Source organism: Lepisma saccharinum, chromosome 2, assembly GCF_977018435.1.
Source record: "Lepisma saccharinum chromosome 2, izLepSacc3.1, whole genome shotgun sequence".
In the NCBI taxonomy this organism is placed as follows: domain Eukaryota; kingdom Metazoa; phylum Arthropoda; class Insecta; order Zygentoma; family Lepismatidae; genus Lepisma; species Lepisma saccharinum.
The window spans coordinates 14,514,773-14,526,328 of NC_139230.1; the positions used below are offsets into that span (position 1 = coordinate 14,514,773).

Here is an 11,556-nt window from a genome sequence, read left to right on the forward strand (position 1 = left end):
ATAATTGTTTGATTTACTTTAATAGTGTGATTATAATGTGAAAAGAAAAAAATAATAATAACCATTCTTAGCTTATCTGTGATTTCCAACAGACAGTACCAATTATGGGATTTTTGTGCAGAACGGAATAATATTTGCATGCAAAATATTTCTTGAAGCTTTCCTGACAGCGAATGATGAAGAGGGTTTCTTGGGATATGAACCAGGTGATTTCTGGATAGGCTTCAATCCCTGAAGATGAGAATGACAGCTCCGGAAAGATCGGAAGCCTATCCTGAAATCACATTGGTTGACATCCTGAGAAAAACTCATCATCATTGTCAATATTAGCATGGTCTTCTTCCATGGTAAAAAGAATTTCCTGGGCAGCATTATATATGTGTATGTGTTAAAAAGAAATGATTGAATATTTCAGCCTTGAAATGATGAAAGCTGAATTTATTTCACTACAGTGTGTGTTTGTGTGTCTACTGAATTTCAGAATCAAAATATACAGTGTGTCTATAAAAAAACTCCGGGATTTTAAACAATCATAGCGTGCAAACAGAATTAGGTAACTCAGGTTAGTTAATTATTTGGAAATCAGTAGCTCATCAAGTTTTATTCACACCATTTGGAGTTTGTTCCAACAAAGGTTGGCAATGCTGCGCAGTGTTGACCTTGAAGTGGCCAAGCTGAGCCGAACCCAGTCAGTGCACTTCAGTGCAATGGCAACACTACAACAGAAGGTGCAATGTGATATGGCTGTTATTACTGCACAGGGGAACTGTTCATGGGAGTATGGTGGTGTTGCGCCTTTGGACAAAACCATTCATCAATGGCTTAAGGTGTTTAAAGAAACTGGAAGTGTTCTGAAACAATAGTCGCCAGGGAGGCCACGTGTTTCTGAAGAGTACGTGGAAAGAATTTGCACTTCATGCGTACAAAGACCCAAAAAAATACTTGACACGACGCAGTCTTCAGTTGGGGATACCAAGATCGACTGTTCATAAAGTGGTGTACAAAAGGCTTCATCGAACAGCTTACAAGGTACAACTTTTGCATGAAATTAAGCCTACACACAAGACTAAGAGATCACAGTTTGCTGTTTCTATGCTGAACAAGGTTGAAGAAAACAATGATTTTCTAAACAATGTTATTTTTACCAATGAGGCCACTTTTCATGTTTGTGGTACTGTTAACCGATGCAATTGTCGCATTTGGGACTCACAGCCGCCTCATGAGTTCATTGCGCATCAACGTGACATGCCCAAGTTGAACGTTTGGTGCAGTCTTATCCATGACCGTGTTATTGGACCCTTCATTTTTGCCGAAAGAACCATGAATGGTGATGTGTACTGTGACATGCTAGAGCTCTGTTTTTCCTCAGTTGGGTGATATTGAGACAGAGAAGGGGCTCTTCTTGTACTATCAGCAAGATGGAGCTCCGCCCCACTTCAGCTTGCGTGTGCGAGAAGCACTCAACAATTGTTTAGGCAACAGGTGAATTGGAAGGAAAGGGCCTATTCCATGGCCTCCAAGAAGTCTGGACCTTACTCCCTTACACTTTTTTCCTATGGGGATCATGTGAAGAACATGGTTTATGTGGAGAAAATTCAAGATGTCAACCATCTAAGGCAAAGAATTATTGCTTCAGTGGCAACCATCACCCCAGATATGCTGGCCAGGATGTGGCAAGAAGTCTATTATCGTTTGGATGTGTGCCGTGTTATAAAAGGGGCACACATTGATTGATTGATTGATTTGTTGTTTTAAGTCCACTCTATGCACAGTAAGGCTAATTGGGACTGGACCTACAGTTTAAAGTGGGATCCGAACCACTTGTGCCTCCACCGGGTATCGAACCCGGGACCCCTTGATTACAAGGCGACGACGCTACCACTGCGCCATCAGGAGGCCCTGGGCACACATTGAAATTTACTAAATTGTAAACAAAACTTGATAACATTACCTTCAAAAACATGTATTTACTTTTTCCTGAGTTTCAGTTTCTAATAAAATATTTAGCTTCAATACCCCAGGGTTCTTTTATAGACACTCTGTACTATGAGGTAACACTGTAGACATTACAGATGCTGAATGTGTTACTTCCTATTAGTAAATTTCAGGTTAACTATTATTGTGCAAGTTAGATGAACCAAACATATCCTTCATTTTAATGCAGCAGGAAAACATGAATGTTTACCAGTAATCAGTTTAATTTGCATAGTGAATTTAATTACAAGATAAGTGTTCTAATACCTTTTCAAGGTTAAAAAATGCAAGGTCCTTTCACATGAAAGGAGAAATGAGATGAGATTGCATCTCATTGGGTGGTTGTTCTGTCAGTATTGAAAAAAAAAATCATTCTTTGGTCTGGAATTTTGACCTATTTTGGAATTTATTAAAATAATTTTAAATGTACCATCTGACATGGAACTAAACTCAAGTAGGTTGATAAAATTTTCTATTAGAATCTTTGGAGCTAAGTCGTGTAAATGTAATAGTTACCATCATATCTGTCTGGAGTGCAGACTATCCTTTTTTTTTTTCTATCTCTTGGGGATAGAAGGGTGCAAAGCATTAAGATGAGTGAAAATTTGCCTGGTTTCCTTCTCATCCTTGTGCCATGCTGAGGAGATGTGTGCATAAGGAAGAAACCAAAAGCTTACGTGGCTGATGAATCTTTCATTAGAAACTTCATATTAATGATCTACAATATTTTACAGAGTCAGTGAATGTAAAACATTTATACAGTGAGAAAACACAACCACTCTTTTACAGCTCACACACTACACTGACAAACATTCCCAACCAAGGTTGGGCGAGTTCATTCTGAGTGCAGGGAGAAGGAATCGCGTTTGGTCAAATATACTCTGAACAGCCTCTGTATTCTTAAGAACAATAAAATTTCAGAATTGTGAACTCAAATACAGATTGTTTGAGTTGCTGTGTTAAGCCCACTTAACACATTCAGGTCTGGCCTCATAATACAGCATTTTTACCTCTGGTCAGTGGTTTTTGGTTGTTTTTCAAAAAATCTTAGAAAAAATATTTTTAATTTGTTTTTATTTATCACACATTTCTTAAATCGACAAAACTTCCTCTTTTCACTTAACAAAAATTTGTTAAATTTTCTTTTCATTTTCAGACATTTTTGAATATTTTTTTCAGCAATGTTTTGTGAAAAATGAAAAGTACAACATTGTAACAAATGTTAATATAGATATATTTTAAGTTCGTAATCTGGAAATTTCAATAATTAACTACATAAACTATCAATACATATTTTGAATCTTGCATGAGAATACTTCTTGTGCACATAACAAAAAATAATTACAAATTACAGGTAATTAGCTTTTGTATGAAAAAGTGGCTGCGGGACAGGACCAGACGATGTATCAGTTGGTTCTGCGTCACCTGTAAAAATTAAACAAATAAATAAATAAAATAAATTTTCATTTGACATGCACTATACAAAATAATAAATGAAAAAACTAAAAATACATCAGTGCATGTAGGAGAATCAAGCAAGAGGCAAGATGAATAGACCCAAAAAAAATTACCTCTTCTCACTTCATTCATAAAATACTAGAGTTTGCAACACTGTTTATATTGTCAACAATTAATTATTACGAATATAACCTACCTTCCAAATCTTCAAATTCATCTGCATCATCAAAATCGTCGCTAACTTCAAACTCTGAGGCGGAATCCTCATGCAGAATTTTCGCTATGCAGTCTGGATCTAAGGACGCCATTCTAAACAATGCAAGGTTCATCAACCCGACAACAAACAGTTGCAGGTGCGAGATAAAAATAGCACATGAGTCACCTAGAGGTCGGAATTTCAACAGAGGGGCTTGAATGAACACGCACATGAGACGAAGTACGAACATAGCCCGTAGTTCAATCGGCAAAGCGATTACATACTGCAGGATGGGCTATGCCCGTTGTTCGTCCACATTGACTTTAAGTGCACTGCGGTCTATGCCCGTCGTGAGACCCCAATGTGTTAATGCACAGATAGGCTAATCACAGCTGAACCTACTGTTTAAAGTGGGATCTGAACCACTGTGCAATGTGTCTCCACTGGGTGTCAAGGCAACAACAAATACAGGTTGTGTATAAGATAGTTTGTTGATAAAGTTATTGGCAACTTATATAATGTTATACGGATATACCCACATTGACCTGATACTGATAAAGTAATATTTGTTCCATCCCTACTAATTTCCATTTACAAATATATATATTCAGATATAGAGTAAAAAAATTGCTTTTATATTAAGGATCATTATCATTCTTTTTGGAGCCCTTTCTTTCATTTTGTTAGGGATGTAGCAATAGGGTTTATACCTCAAGTCCTTAATCTCTTGTTGGTTGTCAGCAGTTAGGTGTTAATTGTTTAGGTTGGCTGCATGTGAGAGAACACAAAAGGGAAAGAATACCAGTGCCCAGCAAAGCACATACCATATTTGCCGGGCTATAAGATGCACTTTTATCCTTTAAAAAGGGGTCTGAAAAACAATGTGTCTTATATGTCGATACCCAATTTTTGATTACCTTCATTTCTGGAAACTTTCTCTGTTCTGAATTAGGCAATATCTTTCTTGCTTTCTTGCGGGGTGTGAAGAAGAAGATTCAAATGTATTCTTTCCTAGATGAGGTACGCTATTTGTTTAAAGTAGACCTAGATATCACTTTATATTTGAAACACTGTAAATTAATTATAAAATCAGTGATAGAACTTTTTCTTCACAAATGTGTGTGAAAAATAAGGTGTCTTATACGGTAGCAAATGTGGTAATTCCAACTCTCAGAAGATGCAAGTTTCCAGATGGGATCTGCCATATGCTATATCACTTTCAATTGCAATCTACCACACAATTGTTTCTGGAATAGAAAGCTACACAAATTGGAAATCTGTTAGTCTTTCTAGACCAGAGCTAGTCAGTTACTTCCTCTTCTTAACCCTTAGACGCCGAGGCTGATTTTCCAGGTATTTGCACTAACGTCAAGCATGTTTTCAGTGTGAAATTTGAAATTCTGCTTGCTTCTAAATGAAAATTTATATTTCTGGGACTAAGAGGTACCTCGTTTTGTTGAGTATACTTTGGGCTATAATTCTGATGATTTTTTTCCATAATCAGTTAGAAAAAGAAGAAAAAAGGGAAAGTAACAATTTTTTTGCATGAAATTTGAAATTCATCGAACCCCCATGCAGGCTATGATAGGAAGTGAATCTCCACCTTGTTTTGTTCACTATACTTTGGGCTATAATCCTGATGGGAAAAAAAAAAAAATTCCAAAATCAGTTAGAAGAAGAAGAAAAAAAGGAAGTAACTATTCTTTTACATGAAATTCAAAATTCATCGGACCCCCATGCAGGCTACGCCAGTATGTGAATTTCCAAAAGGTACCCGCGTAATGCCTGGTTTGTTTGCCGTTGATGTGGAAAAAATTTACACACTTAATTTGTAATACTGTCTGAGAAAAGGAATATTTTTCAATATAGAAGAAAAAATTCTGAAGCTACAAAAAATAATTTGTTATCTTACCTTGACCCTGCCTGGCTGCCATGTACCTCCTACCGGACATGGTACCTCGAGTGGGCCTGGGAGAGGTGCCTCTCTCCCTTCCCCCTCCTGCTGCCCCCACCCATGCTTTTGGCACCAGGAATGTCAGAAGGTCATACTTCTATTGCCGAAAGTGTGTTTTGAAACACCAAAATTGAGAAAGAAGCAATGTTTTCAAAACCAATGAAAATAAATCTATAAAAAAATCACCATTTTTTTGGACATCCCCCTCAAATAGTAACAATGGAATTAACTTTACTAATTGCTAATTATATATCTCTAGACTCATGCAGAACTCAAAACATATATCTCTGATCATTATCCAAGTTACAGTATGTTAAAAAGTATCATAACATTCTAAGAATTGCAGAAAGTAGTGCTATTATGTTGTTTAATTTTTATGTCAGATTTATTTCAATTTCTTATGTTTGTATGCTTGTGTCATTTGCTGTGTGTTGTATGTTGTTTTTCTCCTCTTATTTAATTTCAGACTTCAAAGGTGAAGATGGGAGACAAAGCCTAAATTCCTACTAGTTGCTAGAATTGTATAGATTGTAGAGGAAAGTCAATGAAGCATAAATGACTATAAATTGGTGATGGTTAGTGTGTTACAAGTGAATCTTTTTGAAGGAGCTTGAGAATTGGTGATGATCTGTATTTATATTAATATCTTTACTTTTAAGAGTAGAATAATTGAAGACTTTGTTTCATTTATACTTGTGCTAATGAGTAGGCTGTCTCCTGTTAAGTTTTCTTCACCCAAAAGCCTTCATTCACAAAGGACATGATAGAAATTAGTCACTTTTATAATTGACTTGGAATTTTCCTGCAAGTTATTTCCATGTTTTTCTGGATTATTTGGAACTGCCTATAATGAATAATATCCAGTACCTGATCATCATGTCACAGTTGATGTTTGATGAATTTAATGAATAAGGTAAACTTTAAATAAGGTTCCACCTTAGCCTGGATTATAGATCTTGCATATTTGATATTATATTTAACAAAAATGTATTGAACCAGTGAGGTATTTTTTGTTTAGTATTTGTATTTTATCTCAATACTCATAATTATTTTTCATAATTTAAACATTTTGCCCTGTTTTCTCTTAAAGGCAAGTGATGATATGTACACCTTGTAATTTTTTTTTTTTTTTTTTTTTGTTGCAGTGGAAACAAATTGTGTTCTTTAATTTCCACTCTGTTTAAGCCTAGTAAAGCAGGAATTGTGGTGATATGTCATCCACTAGATTTTCAGTGCTGTCAACTCAATAAAATAAAAATGCTATTAGTATCACATATACTGTAATTGCTGAATGCATCAGCCATTCTTTACTGAACTGAAATAGCTTGATAGATGACAAGACCTCCATTAAAATCTGTATTGCCACCTATGAATGTTCAATTCTTTGACAGTGCTATTGATATCCACAAAGCAAGAAATAAAGGTAAATAAAACAGTGATACTGCTACTGCTGTAACATCATACCGACAATTTGCACTAGCTGCAAATACAATTGTTAATCATGAAAAGTATTACATGAATCTGTTTATGTGAATAATGTGACAAAGGCGCATCAGCAAATAGGAAGAAGTATTCATGTTTCAAAGGCTGGAAATTTTGATCATCAGTATATCTGAAACAGGTTCTTGTTTTCGGTGGCACAGTAAAATATCTAAAATTGGGAAAGAGAGGGTTAGAAAGTTCACATTCAATATTTGAAGTACAGGTTACTCTACCAATCCAATTGATATAAATTTGCAAACATTGCTTGAATAACCTGTATAGAACTGTCTTCATTAATAATGATAACCAGGTGACTGCAGTAGCTTTTGCTCAAAGACTATATATTTATACATTTTATATATAGATCTATTTACAAAGCAGCCTATGCTTATTGTAAAAAAAAAATTGCAAATGCATGGTGAGACTAGAGATAAGGACCAGAACACAATTGATCTTCAACCTCTCCACCTCCCTCCTCAACTCTGCTATCTTTGGTATTTTTTAAATTTACTTAATTTCAATTTTCAAAATATCGATATAACTTGGGAACAGGCGAAGCTTAGGGACCATATTCTGAATTTCAAATTCCTCAGCCTAAATTTCCCTTCTTTTTAAATAAGCTCAGAGTATGAATTCAGAAGCATGTACAATTTGGAAAGATAAGATTACTGTATCCCTCTCCAAAAAATATGGGGAGGTACAGTCGTGGACACTTATGATGTGTTAATCCTATTAAAAGTCAGCGAGATCACTGCAACTGATAAGTGTCCATGACTGTACAATGTATTCCTGTGCCCCCATATTCCTGCCAGACTGCATACTTTATCCATGGTTAAAGTGAGTACTTGTTTTGCGTGTATTAAGGATAAGGTATGTTTAACATTTGATTTGTCAGATAACTGTCAGAGGTGTAAAAGTAATAGAAAGTATTATGATCAGTAGTGCAGTGGCTTAAGGAAGGACATTACAAGAGCTGGAGTAGATCTTGCAGGGTACTGAATCTCCTCTTCCAAATTCCTGGCAGGATCTATAGGAACCATAATCACACATGTTGGTGATTCCCTAATTTCATGTACGGGATAATTGAACAATAGTCTAAGACTTTCAATGTAAGTAAGATTCGCCTAATAGCATATTTGTCAGAATGTTCATTATTCAAATGAAACAGGTTTGAATATTGGTAGAAGTATTTGCCAGGAGAAATTCTTTGAAAACTTGAGAATTGTAGTTGTAGGTTCAATAGCTTTATAATGATGTGTGGTATGGCACAAAAATTTTCAGTATATAAAGAAAATGTTGATGTGTTCTTACTGTAAACTGTTTGTCTATTGTTTTATACTTATTAATACATTGGCCTGGGCACTTTGTTTAACGAACATTTTTGTGATATAGAATGGTAACCTGTCCATTGACGTGAACAAAATATGATGTACATGTATGTATAGTTGCTGAAAATCTTCTAAAAATAAATGGTTCTCTTCAATACATTTATCCTTCCTATCAATTTTTGAAAGTGAGAACCACTAGTAGTATTACAGGGATTTTATGTAAGTGAACATTCCATCTCAAACATTCAGTATTAATTTATTTTATAAGTAAAACAAAATAATGTACATTACTTCCAAACATTGCATTCCAAACAAATCATAGTCTCATGTGTGATTTGACGTCATATCATCAGTCTTCGAAAGTCATAAAAATAACCAAATAAGTATAATGAAGCACACACAGAACAGAATGAGCAAACTGCACATATCGAACTGAAAGACACTGGTCAGTAGTTCACAAAAAAAGGTACCTTCTACTTCAGTTCACATGTTATTACATCCAACAGGCACTACCCTTCCTGTACTGTGAAGTCCACTGTGACACCCACAGTATGTGTATCAGTAGTTCTCTCCATAAACCACTCTTATAATTCTCAATAACATAATTCTGAAGTGTTGGATGGACACACTACTAAAAATCTATCACGTTCCTCTGGGAGTAATGATATCTCTGATGCGTATTTTGCATGTGATGTGCAAGCATTGCACATCAAAGCCTTGTAGCTAATTTAAGATGCACACAATGTAATAAATTACACATACACACACACACCACACATATTAATCAAATTGCAGATTTCCGACTGACAGTACTCTTCCTTTAGTGTCAAGTCTACTGTGAACACCCACATTTTATAACAGATCTGAAGTGTTGGATGGACACACTACTAAAAACCTATCACGTTCCTCTGGGAGCAATGATATCTCTGATGCGTATTTTGTATGGGATGTGCAAGCATTCCACTTCAAAGCCTTGTAGCTATTTTAAGATGCACACAATGTAATAAATTACACATACACACACACACACACACACCACACATATTAATCAAATTGCATATTTCCAACTGACAGTACTCTTCCTTTAGAGTCAAATCTACTGCGAACCCCCACATTTTATAACAGATCTGAAGTGTTGGATTGACACACTACTAAAAACCTATCACGTTCCTCTGGGAGTAATGATCTCTCTGACGCTGATGCGTATTTTGCATGTGATGTGAAAGCATTGCTCTTCAAAGCCTTGTAGCTATTTTAAGATGCACACAATGTAATAAATTACACATACACACACACACCACACATGTTAATCAAATTGCAGATTTCCAACTGACAGTACTCTTCCTTTAGTGTCAAGTCTATTGCGAACCCCCACATTTTATAACAGATCTGAAGTGTTGGATTGACACACTACTAAAAACCTATCACGTTCCTCTGGGAGTAATGATCTCTCTTACGCTGATGCGTATTTTGCATGTGATGTGAAAGCATTGCTCTTCAAAGCCTTGTAGCTATTTTAAGATTCACACAATGTAATAAGTTACACATACACACACACACACACACACACACCACACATATTAATCAAATTGCAGATTTCCGACTGACAGTACTCTTCCTTTAGTGTCAAGTCTACTGTGAACACCCACATTTTATAACAGATCTGAAGTGTTGGATGGACACACTACTAAAAACCTATCACGTTCCTCTGGGAGCAATGATATCTCTGATGCGTATTTTGTATGGGATGTGCAAGCATTCCACTTCAAAGCCTTGTAGCTATTTTAAGATGCACACAATGTAATAAATTACTCATACACACACACACACACACACCACACATATTAATCAAATTGCAGATTTCCAACTGACAGTACTCTTCCTTTAGTGTCAAGTCTATTGCGAACCCCCATCATTTTATAACAGATCTGAAGTGTTGGATTGACACACTACTAAAAACCTATCACGTTCCTCTGGGAGTAATGATCTCTCTGACGCTGATGCGTATTTTGCATGTGATGTGAATGCATTCCACTTCAAAGCCTTGTAGCTATTTTAAGATGCACACAATGTAATAAATTACACATACACACACACACACACACACACCACACATATTAATCAAATTGCAGATTTCCAACTGACAGTACTCTTCCTTTAGTGTCAAGTCTATTGCGAACCCCCACATTTTATAACAGATCTGAAGTGTTGGATTGACACACTACTAAAAACCTATCACGTTCCTCTGGGAGTAATAAGCTCTATGTTGCGTATTTTGCATGTGATGTGCAAGCATTGCACTTCAAAGCCTTGTAGCTATTTTAAGATGCACACAATGTAATAAATTACTCATACACACACACACCACACATATTAATCAAATTGCAGATTTCCGACTGACAGTACTCTTCCTTTAGAGTCAAGTCTACTGCTAACACCCACATTTTATAACAGATCTGAAGTGTTGGATGGACACACTACTAAAAACCTATCACGTTCCTCTGGGAGCAATGATATCTCTGATGCGTATTTTGTATGGGATGTGCAAGCATTCCACTTCAAAGCCTTGTAGCTATTTTAAGATGCACACAATGTAATAAATTACACATACACACACACACACACACACACCACACATATTAATCAAATTGCAGATTTCCAACTGACAGTACTCTTCCTTTAGTGTCAAGTCTATTGCGAACCCCCACATTTTATAACAGATCTGAAGTGTTGGATTGACACACTACTAAAAACCTATCACGTTCCTCTGGGAGTAATGATCTCTCTTACGCTGATGCGTATTTTGCATGTGATGTGAATGCATTCCACTTCAAAGCCTTGTAGCTATTTTAAGATGCACACAATGTAATAAATTACACATACACACACACATACACCACACATGTTAATCAAATTGCATATTTCCAACTGACAGTACTCTTCCTTTAGAGTCAAATCTACTGCGAACCCCCACATTTTATAACAGATCTGAAGTGTTGGATTGACACACTACTAAAAACCTATCACGTTCCTCTGGGAGTAATAAGCTCTATGTTGCGTATTTTGCATGTGATGTGCAAGCATTGCACTTCAAAGCCTTGTAGCTATTTTAAGATGCACACAATGTAATAAATTACTCATACACACACACACCACACATATTA

General features: G+C 36.0%; 1 protein-coding gene across 1 annotated transcript in view; it reads left to right on the forward strand.

The window, feature by feature from the left end:
- The window catches only part of LOC145983922 (V-type proton ATPase 21 kDa proteolipid subunit c''-like), a 46,733-nt gene extending 36,990 nt beyond the window's left edge, over positions 1–9,743 (forward strand). Inside the window, exon 7 of the mRNA XM_083117075.1 lies at positions 6,049–9,743. Within this exon, the coding sequence (XP_082973201.1) occupies positions 6,049–6,081 (33 nt within the window). The 3' untranslated portion in view covers positions 6,082–9,743. The remainder of the gene's footprint in view (positions 1–6,048) is intronic.
- The last annotated feature ends 1,813 nt before the right edge of the window (positions 9,744–11,556 follow it).